The sequence below is a fragment of the Pygocentrus nattereri genome, chromosome 17 (assembly GCF_015220715.1).
Source record: "Pygocentrus nattereri isolate fPygNat1 chromosome 17, fPygNat1.pri, whole genome shotgun sequence".
In the NCBI taxonomy this organism is placed as follows: domain Eukaryota; kingdom Metazoa; phylum Chordata; class Actinopteri; order Characiformes; family Serrasalmidae; genus Pygocentrus; species Pygocentrus nattereri.
In genome coordinates, this window is record NC_051227.1 from 21,004,842 (window position 1) to 21,023,349 (window position 18,508).

The following is an 18,508-nucleotide window of genomic DNA, read 5'->3' on the forward strand; positions in this document are numbered from 1 at the left end:
GGTCACACTCAAAAATACTGGTTCTTCAAGGCTTCTTTAGTAAAGAAAATGGTTCTATATAGAACCATGAACACTCAAAGAGTCATTTGCATGATTCAAGATTTCTTTGCATAGTGAAAGGGTTCTTTATATTGATGGAAAATGTGCTGTATATGATTGTATACAAAACATTTTAGAACCCTTTTGATGCTATTTTGAACCACAGAACCATCCACAGCACAATCTCCATCAATCCGAAGAACCTTTCACAGTGCAACAAGCCCTTTAAATATGCTATTTTCTTTGCTAAAGAACCTTTGAAGAACCATCATTTTTAAGACTGGTTACCTTGATTTCCACCCTTGAATATTTGTGTTAGTACTGCAATAAGCAAATGACCATCATACCAGTTTAGTTTACTTTGCTTCATGCACAAATCCTGCTCCAATTTATATCCAACTTAATGATTTATGTACAAAACCTATGCAAAGCAATTCGGCCCCTTCCTTATATTGTTGCTACACACCAGCATCCTAGTGTTGTGCTGATTCTGATCTGTATTGTTGCTAGTTTGCCAGAGGAGGGCAGTCAATGCTCTTACAGTTACAGATAAGAGAGGTTAGTGCTGTGAATAGTCATGCCAACATGCTGAGAACACTGACATGGATTTATGCACTACTCTAAAGAGTATCACATGTCTGATTTTATAACAGTAATTATAACGACTGTGGTATATCTGACACACTGTGAACCAGTTTATTAGTAAAACCCTCCTACACACATTGTTACAGGGTACAAGAATGTAGTTAATGTAGTTAGAGAAGGTAATGCTTACTCGTTTAATACTCTCTGAAGCTAAAGCAATTATGGATTGTATGAGGCAGTCAGGTGTTTGTTTCCAAGGAAATATTGAGTCTTTTTTCTTAGTCATGGATAAACACCTTGAACTGCAAAAAACCATTGGTGGTTATAGGACTAGTTTCCTTGCTCCTATAACTACATAACTTGCAAATTAGCTTTAACATAGTGAATGAATGATACGCCTAAGCTTAGTCTCCCAGACATGGATTAAATTTGGACTGCATTTTCCTTTCAACAAAGAATCACTGTTCAGAATGCTTCATAGTCTAAGACTAGGCTTAATGCTTGTCTGGGAAATCAACACCTAGAGTTTAAGGGGTTAAGTCTATCCTGGGACTAAAGTGAAAGACTAATCATATCAATCATTTACCACTGTAAATTCCCTTTTAGTCTGATTTTAAACTTGACCTCTACATGTTAAACTGAAATTTAAGGCAAGTTACCATATTTAATATGCATGAAGTTCATATTACGGTAAACGGCCTTATCTTCCTAACACAAAAGTAATACTTCTTTTGACTAACACTGACCAAAAATCGTTTCCTGCTGACCATTTGACATAAGCAAATTCCTTGTAACAGGACAGGAACTTCTCAAACTATCTTTAGGATCCACTGCCAAGTCAGAAGGGTTCAGATTTCTGAGGATATCATGATGGACACTGGCTTCTGTGAACTCCTCTTGGAAGTACACAAGAACTTGCCTCCTGAAACACGAGTAATTTTAGACATTAAGTGTAACAAGACCTTTGAGCAACACTGTTCAAAGCATTTAACTCTGCATCTGTGGGTTAAATATGTTTTTGGCTTTCATTCATTGCAGGTTTTTGCTCTTTTAGGCCTTGGTGAGCATTCTCAATCTGCCATTTCTCTTGCTTCTTGTGGGAAAGGCATCATGAGCTCCTGAACAAGGCTGGTTCATAAACACAGTCAGTATGATTATAGTGTTTGTTGCAATGGAATGTGGACTGACAGTGTAGTGAGAATGTTGTAACATGTTTTTCCTTTTAAATGACCTTTTTACAGTTTTTACTACATTGAGGATTATATGGATTTTTAAAATTATGGGAGCAAATTGTAAACGTGAAGGCTATATTAGCCAGAGAACTTCTGACGGGCATTTCCTGACAAAACCGGGATAAGAAATGGCAGTGAAGGTGGGGTACTTGCACTGGGACCCATAGCACACGTCTTCCATATCATGATGGGCAACCAGACCCTTTAACAAGGTTTTTTGGATGTCTTATATCTTTCTCTCAAAACCCAGGAGGATAAGCGGGTTAGCACGTGTGTGTGTGTGTGTGTTTGTGTGTGTGTCTTCTTTGCTTCTGCAAATTAATGCCAGTGGCTTTGATAACTTAATAATATGCCCGAACGGTTAGCCTACATCAGCATTCCATGAACAATATGTTTATCCTCCCTCAATGATACCTTGTGGTCTCTCTGTTCATGATGTGTCTTATCCACGGTGGCCTTTACAAATTGATCCTTTATCATTGCAAAATCTAGTCATTATTTTTCAAAACTTAAAAGATCAAAATGATTCAATTCAAACAATATATTAGAGTATGTGTATTGCTACTGCTACGCTTCAGGTAAATGAGCAGCACTGATTACAGGTAAGATACCACACTTCATTTCCTGTCAAAACAACCTTTACGTATAAATTATTCATTTTCAGCATCAGGGAAAAAGCAGAAGACATATATTTAACAGAAGATTTTACAGAAGGCTCACCAGCTTAATAGAATATCAATTCATTGTTCAGTATTTGGCATGTCCAGTCTTTGCCTTTATTAAGGCTTCCATTCTTTTTGAGACACTTGCTTTCAGTTTTTTTTAAAGAAATCTGCAGATATTTTTCCAAACTTCCAAAGTGCAGTCTTAGAAGTTGGTTGCATTTTTTTTTACTTCTCACCGTCCTCATAATCACAAACACTTTCTGTGATTCTGTGATGTTGAGGTCTGGATGGGTGTGGTCACTGTATTGTTCAGAGAACACCAGCAGCTTCTTTGTTTCATTTGTTTCTTCTTTTTTGTCTAATTCATTTTCTCAGTGAGGCTTCTAGACAGCCACACATCCTTTCAGACCCATAGCAAAGAATCTTTCCACAGTGGAAAGATGTTGGAGGAGAGAAACACCTGTGAAATTTTTTCAGGTCTGAATCAAGAATGGAGCTTGATTTTCTCCTCTATCTCAAAGACGAAAGTACTGTTTATCTGATGGGTACCGTTTTGATAGTCTACCATATCTGTATTTTGAATGTTTTTTTTCCCTTTAACTTTCCCCTTTCCTTATGGAAGTGTATTATTATTATTATTATTATTATTATTGGTAGTAGTAGTAGTAGTAGTAGTAGTAGTAGTCTCCAGCACCCCCCCGCGACCCTGACGGAGAAGCGGCTTAGTAAATGGATGGATGGATGGATGGATTAGTAGTAGTAGTAGTAGTAGTAGTAGTAGTAGTAGTAGTAGTAGTAGTAGTTTTATCTAATCTCCTCCGAAACAATTCCTGAAAGATGTACTTATTGGCTGTTTTTTCTGAGAACTACACAGTAATGTATGTAACCAAACAAATGACATTTTCATTGTCATCTTGTACGAGGGCTTGTTCCATTTTTTGCTCCATAAAACCCTGGTTTTGTCACTGGGACCAAGATATGCACCAAAAGGATCAGCTTTCTTACAGAAGTGATAGTATTTGTGTCCACATTTCCTGGATAAGAAGCCTCCTTTCTGTTCTTTTTTTGGCTGCATAGACAAAGCCCAGATGTAGCATGTGTACAGAACAGTTTTAACTCATCACATTATTTTTACTGACCTACCTAAGCCTAGTGCACAAGACAGTCATTGTACTGGAAGACGACAAATAGTCTATAACAAGAAGCCACTGTGTGGTATTATACAGCAAGAGATGCTGAAATAAGAAAGATTTTTTAATGTTATATCCAGTGTAAAGATTCTGATGAATTAGGTCCATATATTTATGTCAAATATAATGAAAAAACCTAAACCATAATAGAGAAAAGCCAACAGAGACTACCGCACATTCCTCGGCCACAACAAAGACAAACTGCAAGACATGTCATCACAGCTAAAACTTGTCAAACATAGACTGCTCTCAGATTGTCAGGCTGAGCATAAATCAGGCCATTACTAATGTTATCCATGAGTGAAAGGTTCCTGCGTTTAAGTGGCTCAAGTAATGTTAGGCCTTTCTCTCTCGGCCAACTAGCCTTAAGCAAAACACTCTGCCACAGAAAGGCCAGCGGTGATGTCTTATGGCATACCCTGTCAACAGAGCCAATCAGTATCTTTGACAGATCATATTTCACTCTTCTGGAATGCAACAACACTTTGCAGCAAGGCACTGTTAGTGGAGAAAGTGCACTTCTTTTTTTATTTGACAACCCAATGTGGTATGATTTATGGAATTATACAGTGAGCTCAGTTTGGTAAATGCAAATGGAAATCATCACCAGAGCTTTCTTCTTGTCAGGCGCGTTTTTGTGGCTTTCTTGGTGGCTTTCTCCATGGAGACGATCCCATCACAAAGACAGCAGACTTTCTGATAATAAAACGACTCATCGCAAACCGTTAGCGTGTCGTTACACAGTACTCTTAATCATGCTTTGCTGCATACACACAGTAGATCACAGCAATTGCAGTAAAGACTTGCTGGAGCAGTAAGGATAGGCTGACTTCCCAGCTTCATTTGAAGTGGGAGAGGTGGTGGTGTAGATGGTGTTGGTGGATGTGGTTATTCTAATGGAGAAATGGACAGAAAATCCCAATAGCCTATTGAATCGCACACCTTTTTGTTTTCAAGGAGAAGATAACAGGGGAGACTTCACCTTTCATAATTTCCTAAATGGAATGCACAAGTAACGTGAAGGGGTAAGCACTATGCAGGCTTGTTTTTGGTCTCCATTAGGAAGTGTGGAAAAGCTACCGCACAGGAAGTTAACACATAACATGGTTATGAATATGTTGCCTGGAGCCTGAGACATTGTTTGAGTTTTACAGTTTTGAGATAAGGTTTTGTTCTAAAATGTTTTGTTTTTAATATTTATGTGAAAAAGTGTAGGCACCCCTGGTCAAATTGCATTTGTTGATTTTCTAAGTAAAAATAAATGCTCTCCATAGAACACACTTCTACATGTTTTAATACAAAACTATTGTTTATTTGCTGAGTGGAACATATTGGGGGAAAAATAAAACATCAAATGGGATCTGTTCAAAAGGTTTTTGTTTTACTTTTGCAAGTACATTAAACTATATATATATATATATATTATTTACCACTATTGTACCATCTTCACTGTTTCATATAAAAACTCAATAGACATGTTTAGGTTCACTGATAATTTTGTATAGTAAATGAAATGGCTCAATTTGTATCATAGACAATGCAAGTCTTGGTCCCTGTCACCACCACTGGAAACCATGGAGTTTCTCTTTAATGGGATTTTCAATAATGTTTCTTTCTTTTTTCCTAAATGCTGAAAAGCTCCGAAGAAAGAATGACTTTGTAGGTAGAGCATGGCTTTGAGTTTAATTTGTTGTTACATAGAATTTATCTCTGCATTGGCCAGACCTGTTAAACATACAACCCAAGCAGTGGCTTCAAATGGCATTGAATTCAATACAAGAGTGAATCACTTCAGGTCCTTTCTTACTCCTCCTCCAACTCCCCTCCACAGACAGAGGTCTATCAAGCAGTCAGCTCTACGGACAATGAGTCACTGAATGGAAAAGGGAATCTACTCCTCCTCTCCCGACAAGACAGGACACCCACCCTTATCATAAGCTCGTCCCGCCTCTGCCAGAGGACAGGCTGCTGTGCCAACAAACCAGCTAGAGGAGCGGAGATCAGGGACAGGCGTGTGCTGACAATGTACTGTTGTATTTTTTTTTTTTTTACAAGGCCCTTGAATAGAGGGCTCAGGAGGTCCCAGACATTTCCATTACACCATTACACTCGCCTGCAGCTGTCACTTTTAGGAGTTTGGGAACCCCCTAAATGAATAGCCCTGATTTGATTAAAGAAAACAAGCGGAATCAATTAGGAAGCCCCTGATAAGCAAGTGCTAGTGGCCAGAGAGGTGTTAATTAGATGCTGTGCTCTGTGAGATGTTTTTGTTTAGACATTGTTAACATTGTAGATTAAATGACAAAGGTTTGAGTGTGTTAAATTAAACAAATTACAAGTAATTGGTGTGTGGTCGTGTTGTTCATCACTAATGCAATAGCTGAATTAATTTTAAAAAGGCCTTGCCAGGACCATCAAACAGAAAGTAAGGAAACAAAGTGCTGTGGTGAAGTATGATAAAAAAAACAAACAAAAATAAAACAAACACATTTTACAATTTAAAAAGTTTTACTGTAAAATTACTGTATTAGAAATTTACAGTACTTTACTGTGTTACTAAATAAGGTTGATTACTGCATTACTTACATGCGCTCTTTAAAAACATGACTTTTCAAGGGTTCTTTAATAAAGCTAATTGTTCTATATAGAAACTTGAATACTAAGAACTATTTGCATGCTTGAAGGGTTGTTTGCATGCTGAAATTGTTCCCCAGATTTATTGATAATGGAGAATGTGTTGTACATGGTTCTCTCTTTTTGAAAAGGGTTCTATATGGCACAAAATCTTTTGTTATAAGCTTGACATATGGAACCAGATTAACCATATCTATCTGACAAACCGTTTCATCATGCAAAGAACCATGTAAGCATGTGTTCCTATATAGAACCATTGTCTTGAACCCTTGAACAGCTGTCTTTTTAAAAAATGTACACTCATAAATCATTCTTTACCTGAACTCTGCACAAATGGCTTTCTTTCAAAATGAGGCAATTTTGTTGGTCCAACATAATTTACTAAGATTGATTGAACTTAATCTGCTATTACATTTCCAGTTCAACTCATTAAGGTTCTTTGAGCTTGATTTATTAGTGTTGACTTATGTTAATTTAACTTATCTTACTAGAGTTGGCCATTGAAAATGGTCACTGCAGTGCCCAGTCAGTTCAGAAGCACACTCATTAAAATAAAATATGGTAATGCATCAAAAATAGCAATGCTAGACAATTAACTAATACAGAGATTGCAACCATACACAAAGGAAGATAATACAAGGGGCCCAGTATGCAAATAGATGGAGCCAGGAGCCAATAAGATCTTCTCTCTTGTGCCAATCTCGCCAGTTGCTAAAGGCAAAAGAGTAAACTAAATTTCAAAGTTTCAATGCAAATGTCTGATTTTACATGAAATCCCAATACATGAAATCATCAAAAAAGTTCCCCTAACTTAAAAATAGCTGACTAATTACAGACTTCATCTGTAACAGACTTTTTTGAATTTGTGTCTTGTGACACCAGATGGAAATCCCTTGAAACTTGGAAAAACATGATTCATTCTCTTTTATTTAAGTTAGTACACTTTGGCTGATTTATGGTCTGGGATAATATATACCATACCATAGTTAAGACTATGCTATTACAGCATAGTGAAATGAACATCCCATTACCATGTACTTATCTCATTAATTAAAAGTACAAGGATTGTAGAGACCAATTATCTACAACCCCATTTCCAAAAAAAAAAGTTAGGACGCTGTGCAAAATGTAAATAAAAACCAAATGCAAATCATTTAAACCCTATTTTTCATTGAAAATAGTTTAAAGGCAACGTATCAAAGTTGAAACTGAGAAATTCTATTCTAAATATTGTATATTTTTGGAGAATAATTGACCATTTTGAATTGACCATTCATGCCAGCAACATGTTCCAAAAAAGTTGGAATGGGAGCAACAAAATGCTGGTAAAGTTGTGTAATGCTAAATAAACAGCTGGTGGTTGCTTGACAACAGGTCAGTAACATGATGGGGTATAAAAAGAGCATCCCAGCATCTTTCAGAAGTAAAAATGAGGAGTTCACCACTCTGTGAAAGACTGCACAGGCAAATAGTGCAACAACTCAAGAATAACTTTTTCAATGTAAAATAGCAAAGAACCTTTTTCTTTTCATAATCTACAGTACATTGTAACATTAAAGGTTTCAGAGAATCTGGAGAAATCTCTGTATGGAAGGAGCAAGGCCAAAAAACAGTATTTGTGGGCCATGATATTTGGGCCCTCAGACAGCACTACAATAAAAACAGAAAAGGTTATTTAGTGGAAATCACTGCATGGGCTCATAAACACTTCTGAGAACCACTGTCTGTGAAAACAGCTCATAGTTGCATCCACAAATGCCAGTTAAAACTCTACAATGCAAAGAAGAAACCAAATGCGAACAGGATTCAGTAATGCTGCCACCTTCTCTGGGTCAGAGCTCATTTAAAATGAACTGAGGGGAAGTGTAAAAGTGGCCTGTGGTCTGATGAATCAACATTTAAAATTCTTTTTAGAAGTCATGGACACTGTGTCCTCTGGGCTACTCAGCTTGTTATCAGTGCACAGTTCAAAAGCCAGTATTCATGATGGTAGTGAATTAGTGCACATGGTATGGGTGACATGCACATCTGTGAAGGCACCATTAATGCTGAACAATATATACATGTTTTGGCAACATATGCTGCCATCCAGACAGCGTCTTTTTCAGGGAAGGCCGTGCTTATTTCTGCAAGACAATGATAAACCACATTCTGCATGTATTACAACAGCATAGCTTCATATTAAAAGAGTATGAGTGCTAAATTGGCCTGCCTCCAGTCCAAACTGTCACCCACTGAAAACATTTGGCACATTATGAAATTAAAATTCAACAAAGGAGACCCTGAACTGTTGAGCAGCTGAAGTCCTATATCAAACAAGAATGGAAAACATTTCACTTCCAAAACTACAGCAATTGGTCTCCTCAGTTCCCAAACGCTTACAGAGTTGTTAAATGAAGAGGCAATGAAACACATCGGTAAACATGCCGCTGTACCAACTCTTTTGGAATGTGTTGTTAGCATCAAAGTGAAAATGGGCATATAGTTTTCAAAAATCAATAACATTTCTCAGTTTCAATATGTGATTTGTTGTTTTTGTACTATTTTCAGTTAAATATGTGGTTTAAATGATTTACATATCATTACATTTTGTTTTCATTTACATTTTACACAGTGTCCCAACTTATTTGGAAATGGGTTTTTATTAAGTATAACATTATGGCTGAATTTGTTTACAGAAACAAAAAACATCATTATGGTTGAAATAACCAATAACCATTTAAATGTGTCTTCTGTTCCCAATATACTCTGAAAATAACAATTAATTACTAAAAATCCAACATTTTATCTCCTACTTTTACTGCAATCTGCTGTATATGAGGAACACGGTGGATTATTGCAGTGTTTCTTCTGTAAAACTAGAGCAATTCTTTACAGATACAATATGTTCTGACAAATGAACTGTTTTAAATGTTAGTCAGATGCTACCCAGTCTTATGGGTCCACACTTGTGTTCCTATTAGTGGATAGCACATTTGACCTGACCAAAAATGGACCTACAGTGATTTTTGGGAATCTATCACTGTAAAAACTTCTCTTACATGTGATATTTATGTGAATGTAAGATGAATGTTGTTTAGAGTTTACATTTACATTTATAGCATTTGGCTGACGCTCTTATCCAGAGCAACTTAAAATTAGATTATTTTTACATAGGTAGGCTAAGGCAATGTTAGGAGTCTTGCCCAAGGACTCTTATTGGTATAGTGTAGTGTGTTTGCCCAGGTGGGGATTGAACCCTTGTCTACAGTGTAGAAGGCAGAGGTGTTAACCACTACACCATCCCAACCAGTTGGGGATATTTTGGCTTTTTAATAGGTATAGGCAGGTTGACAGTGCCATTGACATCATCACAGCTCATTTAGATAAGCTTTATTTTTTTTAATAAAGAGAAGAAAAAGCAAGAGAAATGATAGTTGTTTGATAGAATGACAGAAATGAAAGGTGCCTCATTGTATGCTTACAAAATGTGTTAAATCAACTGTATGACTGTGGTAGCCAGTACATCCAAAATATACACAATACACATAATTATCTACATGATTTGGATAAGAACCAACTTGTGTACTGTATGTTTGTGGCTTTGACTGCATAACAACAGCTGAGTGAAAACAAAATGAAGAGTGCCAGCTCGTTTGCAATTGTACATTATTATTGCAGATATATCACATAATATTTTAGCCAGGGAACATTCTGTACTGAAATAGGCATCAGTAGTGAAGTGTGGAGAGTTTATAGGCCATATAGACATGCATCACCACAGAAATTGTCTTCCTGACAGTAAATATCGTCCTCCTGCTCTACATGGCAAACCCTATCAGCCAGCTATTTACATCCTACAGTGTCTGTCATTCACTGGATATCACGCCTCCTCAAACAACTGTTTGGACCTCACACCAACCACATAAGATGTGAACCATATGTTCTGCACTATGCTATATCTCATGCTAATACATGCTTAAGAAGATGCCATCTGGCATGAAGAGCATATTACTATATTACTGAATAGATGAGAACTGTAAGTTCCAATCAAGTGTCTATGAAACTTGTGTTCCAGTGAGGAATCCTCAAGGTCTTCTAGACAAGCTTTATTTAATATAATCATCATGTTTGTTGTACTTAAACTCTGCAAGCATTGTATTTGTTACGTTTTGGTTGCAAACAAAAGGATTAAATAACCAATGGAAAATGATCTAATCGGGATTCTTTTCTCTGTGATATTTAGATAGATACAGTCAAGCGAGTTCTCCCATTGGATGGGACTTGATGGGCTGAACTGAAGACTTACTATGTCAGATTAACAACTAACAGTGACAGTGGAATCAACCAATCAGGCTTTGATGTGGTTGGCCATTCTAGGCCTCAAGTTCTATATATACCCTTGATTGCAAGAATTACCACAGCACTTCAGTCAGTTATAAGAAATTGAAAACAGTTGCAGCTCTATGTCAGTACTCTTAACTCTTGCACTGCTGCAAGGTGAAATACATATTAATATGTATGTTACATTCTTCAGATAAAACATGGTATGTCTTTTACAAGCTTTTAAATGTCTATATCTGATTTATCCATCCATCCATTTTCCAAGCCGCTTCTCCCTCAGGGTCATGTGGGGGGAGGGGGGGTGCTAGGGGGTTGCTGGAGCCTGTCCCAGCATATATTTGATCTAGAAAAGTCAAAAAATCATTGCTGTTATCTTTGTGCTAACATACTACTAAAATCCCATAGGGCTGCTAGCAGAAATGAGCATCATCATTTTTTCCCCCTTGTTTTTGACAGAGTTTAGACATGTATGATGTGAACTGAAGGCCTTGCTTGAACAGTCATGGTTCGCCACTGCTATTTAAGAACATAAATAAAGAGACAAACATTTAAACCACATCCTTCAAGTTGACCTCTAATTTTCCTGCATAGTTCTCATGCTGCACCACCTCTTTAAAAGTAGGTCATCTATAAAATTGTGTCACAGTCTTCTAATAACTGCCAACAAAAAACCTCTCATTACTAAGGCTTCACTAAAGATTTACAAATGTTAGCACAATTTACAGCCATATTTCTCCATCTTTAAAGAAATAGTTTTCTATGTGTACCTTAAAGAGGCATTGATTTATATGTGGTGACTCATGATCACTGGTATGTACCTGCCTGTCAAAATAACATAATAATAGCACTAGGGTCATTTTTAAGTGCATGCGTGACTACACTGACAATGTAAAGAAGACACTTTCTGTTTTTATGCACTAATAGATTAAAATATCTTTATTATATAATATTTGAGCTTCTACAGGACATATTTCAGCAATATTAATAATAAGAATTAGTTTTCTGGCATGGAAACACAGTGGTGATGTTTTTCTATGTGAAGTCATTCAGTTGAAGTGGCTAGCCAAAGGCTACTTTTGACCTTTCATGTGGTCATCACCAAGCCAATCTAAACTCATGGGCTTTAAAAATATTATAGGTCAACTAGAACAAAAACAAATTCAAACAAATCTTATTTGTTGATAAGCGTCATATTATTGACTTGAATCATGTTGAATTTTCCAAAATGGGTTTTGTTGATATAAATGATATGAAAGATTTGAATACTTTATTTTTTTATCAGATTTTCTGTCTTGTCCTTACAAAGAAGAAAATTCATTGTTTAATTGTTTTTAATTAAGTGTAATTAAATGGCTGTACCATGTCAGCGCTGTTCAACTTCAGGGAAAGCAGTTGTGCTCCCACGGCCCAGGAGTGTAAACAAGCCCTCAATTACAGCTTTTCTGGCCCTGAGACGGTTCCCTGTACATGTTCAGAACCTCAGCTCTTTCTTCTTCACATAATCATAAAAAGGTGCTTTAAGCACAGGCAATTACACGGGCATTCTCACGGTCGTCCCTGACTGCCTGACCTTCTCTGTTTCTTCAGTCTACCAAAAACACAACACTCCAGATCTTCATGAAAGATGACATAAAGCTGATTGTTTTTAATTTTCCAGATGTGCGGGTGCATAATATACACATCTGACAGATACCCAAACATGTGCATTTACATATTCTTGAGAAACGTGAACCATTGGGCCTATATCAGTAAAACTGGACTTTGTTTACAGGTTCTTGTGGGTTAGGCACTTATTAATAAATATACAGAACTGTGAAGGTCTGCACAGTAATTATTAATTTGTTGTATCAGTGTGTTTGCTTAACCATTTCCATCACATACAACAGTATGTCACTGGGCACTGCATCACTTAATGGCCTTAATGCAGGCCAGTATAAGAGTTACTGCCCAATAGTTGCCTCAGCTAATCAATCCTTCATTAAATGAAATCAAGTAAGTGATTGAACAAATCCATGCCATTGCTGGAGTGCAGTGGGAAATCAGTACCAAACCTGTGCTGTTCTAACTGTATTCTACTAACCAAGAAAATAACTTTAATTTTAAAAACTAAAATATACTTGTTATGTTTTACTCTATTTATGTTCATTTCTGTTTATTTTAATGTTGGATAGTGTTTTACTGGCAGAAGCACACTAACTGCTGAAATACAGTGCTGTATGAATGGCAGTAGTGTGTGAATGGCAGTTTTGACTAGTGATTAAATGAATGTCTCTGCCTTTTGCACAGTACTATCAATGTTTAATACTTTTGCACAGTATTGTACTTCTATTCATACATTTCCTCACAAGCAATCTATGACAAGTACACAAAAGTGTGGGCATTTTTTATGTAATTTCAAATTACAGAGTAAGTGCAGGGCAACAGCATCCACAGGCCTGTATTTAGGCAACCTGCACATTACATTATAATTGCAGAACAAGTAAAGGAAGGGCCATGTTGTAATTCCCACTTAAGGAACTTTATTTTCCGCTAACAAAAACCAATTTACCTTTTATTGCTGTGGTGGAAAACACCTTACACGCCCAGCAGGATATCATGTCAACACATCTGACTGTCAAAACAAACTGGAGTGAGATGGCTTGTATCTGATTTAGATATAGACAACTGGCTTGGTTCTTTTCTCATATATAAAGCATGCATTCTTATATAGAGCTAAGCATGCTGCTAAATATATGCATGTGTCCATTTACCACATTTATCACTTGCTCTTTGGCAGAGGTGACTGAAGATGGTCAACTCATAATCAGACTCTTAGTGGCCAGCACTAAAAGGAGGGCAGGAAGGAAGCAATGTCTGAAATGACCTCTCATCCAGTGTCTAAGTGTTATAACCCCACCACCCACTTAGCTGATATGATCTTTGGGGTGGCCTCTTTTGCCACTGCTATGGCTTCAGGCTTGACTGCAGTGCTGCATCTCATAAAGTAGGCCGCACTGTCACTAGAACAAGGAGAACCACTCTCATTACGAATGGATGCCTGGCTTGACCAGTGCCCTTCTCACCTTTAACACCACCTCGGTTGTGAATTGTGGGTTATTTCAAATAGCTCAGAGCCATGCTCTTTGAGAGAAAGGTTGTAAAATTGGGTTTAAAGGGACTTGAAAGCAATGATTGTTAGTTTAATGGAGGTTGAAGTTTGCTTATCATCGTGAAAAGATAAGTCTAGGTTTGGCTCTGGCAGAAATGTATACCCCAGTTGTTGTTGTCTTTAATATAGTATAGTTAATATAGTATAGTTCACATCTGGTTCCTATTATAATAGCTTCACCTTATTCTAAAGCGTAGGGCCCATCTCTCTCCCTTGGGATCCTAGAGCCCCAAGCTCGGGCTCCGTCGACGCACACAGAGCCTTCTCTTTTCAGCCAGGGCTCCGTTGAAACATATGGAGCCTTCTGATAGTACTTTCAGACAGCAAACAGCTACATGTATATTAGAGCCCAATATCATATCAATATCATATATAACATTTTATCAAGCCTGATACACTTCAGTATCCACCTCCACCACTTGTGTGTTCCATGTACCAAAAACAACAATTATTCATTTTTACTTGTCCATTTTCCAACCTCTTTTTGTCCCTTAGAAGTAAACAGGCTGTTTTTGTTACTGTGCCTTTGTGACTGACATAGATAAATGATCTCTGCATTTATTGGCTGCCATGCTAAACTGAATAAGCAGATATTAGTAAATGTGTTGGTTTTTGTGTCATTTTGTAGCTTAGTTTCCACATATGGCCTGTGTGCACTGGGAAGTGAATGCTATGTTTTGAAACTTTAACAGCATTTATATATTACATCAAACACTTATAAAGTAAGGACAATTTGGATGTATATGGTGTGGACATTTTAGAAGACTGAAAGTACTGGAGTCATATTGGAATCACTGTGAAGTGTTTGGTTATATTTGGGACCGTCTTGGCTGGAGATAGGCCGCTTTTGCTTTTTTTCTCTGGTGTGATTTGAAAGGTCAGATGTTTATTTCAACATATTGACTGGTTCAGGTGATCCATTTTGCTATTAGCTAGCATTGTTGACAACGTACTGGGTCATTTAGCACAATAAATATTTTTTTAATAATGAATTAAAAAGTCAAAGAATAAAAGAGAGAAATGCAGTCATACGTATAGAACCCTCTTATTAGAGCTTCAACATATTGCCATCCATTCATTTGAACAAGGATTTCAGTTTGTCTTGGGAACAGTCTGACAGCTGATGGAAGGTATGCAGAAGAAGAAGAGGAGGATGAAGAAAGATACAGGAAGTAACTCTGAAATGTTTAGGCTTTTTTTACCAACTTGGAAGCTGCAAAGCTACTGTGTGATTATATCAGCTAAAGCTACATCACTGTGCAGAAGTTACACCTGTCATTTATTTCATTTCCAGTCAAAACAAGAATTCAGATTAAATATAAGGAAATCTACTTGCATGAGGACGAGGAAAGTCAGAGAAAAATATGTGAAAAACTAATGTTCAAAAAAGATAAACAAAAAATGAGATTTCAAACTATTATAAAAGACCAGGTAGACCCCCAGACTTGTCATAATATAAACAGCACTCAAAGCTTTTGTTTTTGAGAGAGAGCAGAAAATCAGGCTCCACTCTTGATTCAGATCTGAAAAAATCCACAGGAGTTTCTGCCCATCCTTCCATCCATCCAACACTATGAGTCTGAAAGACTGAATGTGTAGCTGCTATAGAAGATGTTACTGGAGGGGAAATAGTCAAAAAAAGGAAAGTTGTAAGTCAAACAAAGAAGCTGCTGTTGTGCTCAGAATTACAGACTGACCAATCAAGTGCAGACCTCAACATCACTGGATGTGTTTGGGATAAGCTGGATCATGAGAAAAAAGCAGAAAATGCAACGAACTTCTAAGACTGAACTTTGGAGGTATCTCCATTTGTTTGATAAACTGAAAGCACATCTCCTGAAAGAATGGAAGCAGTAATAAAGGCAAAAAGTGGACACACTCAGTGTAATATTATATTTAGCTGTTGAGGCTTCTGTGCAGTCTGTTTGTAAAACGTTCTTCTTTTTTCATAATGTTAAAATGAATAGCTTCAACTTAATGGTGATTTTTATTGGAAATGAAATGCATGAAGGGTGGTCAGTGACTTTTATACAATACTGTGCTTTACAGCAATGCATACAACCAAATGTCATTGTACACTGCTACAGCCCAACAAGACCAGTGAACACGTAACATTTCAATACTCATTGTGATCCTACATAGATGTAGAAGTGATATGACACACAAGACGTAGAGAATATCAGAGAGTATGTTCTGTTTTCTCTCTAAAGGCAACAGTTTCATCTCATTCAGAATGAAATAGAACGCTACCCCTTGCACAGAAGCAATTTATGAATTATAGATTATCTACTGGCTCATGCTGAGTCATTTTATCATTATGTGGTCAGTTTTTCTCAACACTTACATAAATTATTATAAAACGTTAAGCTTTAATAGCATTACCATTACATAATACTTAATTTAGATAAAGTACTATTAAAGTGCAGCAGTTTAATTAAAGTAGAAATGAATGTCATTTTCTACTTTATCCATAATTCCTCACAAATGTGAATGAACATGAAGGATGATGACCTTTTTTCGGGTAAAAGAGTTTTCCTTGCATCAGTTGTTATATAATATGTTATGTTCAAGAAGACAGGCTTGAGGAATAAAGGACAATTGCTGCTGTGACATGTTAACTAAAGTGGAGAAATAGAACAATATTTGTAATAATTTGATTGAGTTACCACTTTGGTTCTCTTCTAGGCTCTTAGGTGTTTTTTGCATAATGTCATCAAAGAACCCTAAGGAATCTGTCCATGGACTGTTCTCTAGGAACCATTTTTCAAACGAGATGTGTTTAAAGAACCTCCACAGGTCTAGGATGAACCTTTGAGTCAGTATTGAACGTTTACAGTATGTGAAGGTTCTTTGAACCTTTTAAAGGTTCTTCATGGTCACAAATCTCTTTTTCAAAAATGGTACTTTGGGGAATCTGAGGAGGTTCTTCTATGGTATAGCTTTGTAGTAACACTTCTGAAAAACTTTATGTTGTGTGAACGGTCTTTAAACTTCACGTAGGTTATTCAGACTCATACATCTCATTTGCAAAAATGGTTCCTCAAAGTACCATCCATTGTTCTTCTATAACATCATACAAAGAGCCCTCTTTACACCTTTAAATTGTAAATATTTTGATGGAAATAAACATAGGTCTAAAAAAGACATGCACTTTTTAATTTTTTGACAAAATCTAGTTGAACATAGTGCGCCTGAATGTTTCTTTGATGGCATTGCTTCAAGAATATGCTTTGGGAACCTTTATTTTAAGAGTATAGACTATATCAGTGAGTGTTGTATTAGTCAGCTTTTGTTTTAATAGACTAAAAAAAATGAAAAACAAGTTTTGCAAAAAATGTCCCTTCTTCGATTTTGCACTCAGCCCTTTCAGCAGAGTCCTCTGCAGAGTGTGAGAGTGGAGGAGGAGGTGTGTCAGGGGCTGTTGACTGATGCCTGCTTTTGCCTGGAGGCCACCTCTAAACACAGAGTACACCTTTGCTTGGAGGTAAGTGGCCCACGTGATGCATCCACTGACTCTTTAAAAGCGCCTTTCTCCCCAAGAGAGCCAAAGTGAACCGAGCAGCTGGCGAAGCAGGATTCTGACATGAGAAGCCAAAGCTTAGCCTTGTGTTGCATTGAGTCGATGGCAGCTTACTCGTAGGGTTACCTGATCTTCTACACACAAAAGGCACAGCACTGCGAGCCCTTTCAGCTATCCTCCTAACCATGAGCTTGACCACCACCAGCACAGAGTCTGAATTTTCTGAGGATGATCAGGAGAGTTGTCCACTGGACCTGGGAGAGGACAATAGCAGTGAAGAACCTTTGAAGAGATCTTCTACCATGTCTGAAAGCAATGCTGGACCTTGCCCCAGCAAGCAAGCTAAGAAGCGAAGCCGGCCGCCTCGTTCCAAAGCCCGCAGGGTTGCAGCCAATGTTCGGGAGCGCAAGCGGATCCTGGATTACAACCAGGCTTTCAATGCCCTACGCACTGCCCTCAAGCATGACCTAAGCGGCAAACGTCTGTCCAAAATCGCCACTCTCCGCAGGGCCATACATCGCATCTCAGCACTGTCCACGCTGTTAGGAGCGGACACTCCAGCCTGCGGCCATCCTGAGTGCCACAACAGACTAGAGGAAGAGGAACCTAATTCTAGGACTACCAAAGGGTTCCAGGAGCAACCAGAGAAATATGGCCAGAACCCCCACCAACGTACGGTATCTTCCGAGATGCACATGTTCCAGGACAGTTCTGCAAACCCTGCAAGTTCCCCTCGTGACAGCAGTTCTCAGGCATACATGACCTACCGGCACTATAACCACCCTCAAGAGGATCTGACCTATCCCTATTATGGAGGAGCTGCTGGATATCATTATGGTTTTAAGGCAACTTGTCATCAGAACCACATGGACTGCTTTGTGGACACTTCTGCCATGCCTTTGCCTTGGCAGCAGGGTTACCTGCAGGGCTCAGGGTTTCAGCAGTCCCTAAGCATGCACTGATAAACTCTAGTAGAACAAATAATACCTAAGCTGACTGTGCACTTACTACAGTTACAGACTACATTCTACAAAAAAAGTTTGTTGCCTGGCATGTTTGGTTCTAGGAGAAAAATGAACCAGAACCTTTATCTTTGAACTATAAACCATTCTGTGAAAGGTTTGTTAGGGAACCAGCTTTATTATGGAACCTTTATAAACCTTTTCATCCCT

General features: G+C 37.7%; 1 protein-coding gene across 1 annotated transcript; it reads left to right on the forward strand.

Annotated features, from left to right (window-relative positions):
• Positions 1-17,521: 17,521 nt before the first annotated feature.
• LOC108432981 (class A basic helix-loop-helix protein 9) lies at positions 17,522-18,298 on the forward strand. The gene has a single exon (XM_017707178.1). The coding sequence runs from the start codon at positions 17,522-17,524 to the stop codon at positions 18,296-18,298; it is 777 nt and encodes a 258-aa protein (XP_017562667.1).
• Positions 18,299-18,508: the final 210 nt, after the last annotated feature.

Excerpts from the sequence above, each read along its gene's own strand:
- LOC108432981 (XM_017707178.1), top strand. The coding sequence starts at position 17,522 with ATGAGCTTGACCACCACCAGCACAGAGTCTGAATTTTCTGAGGATGAT.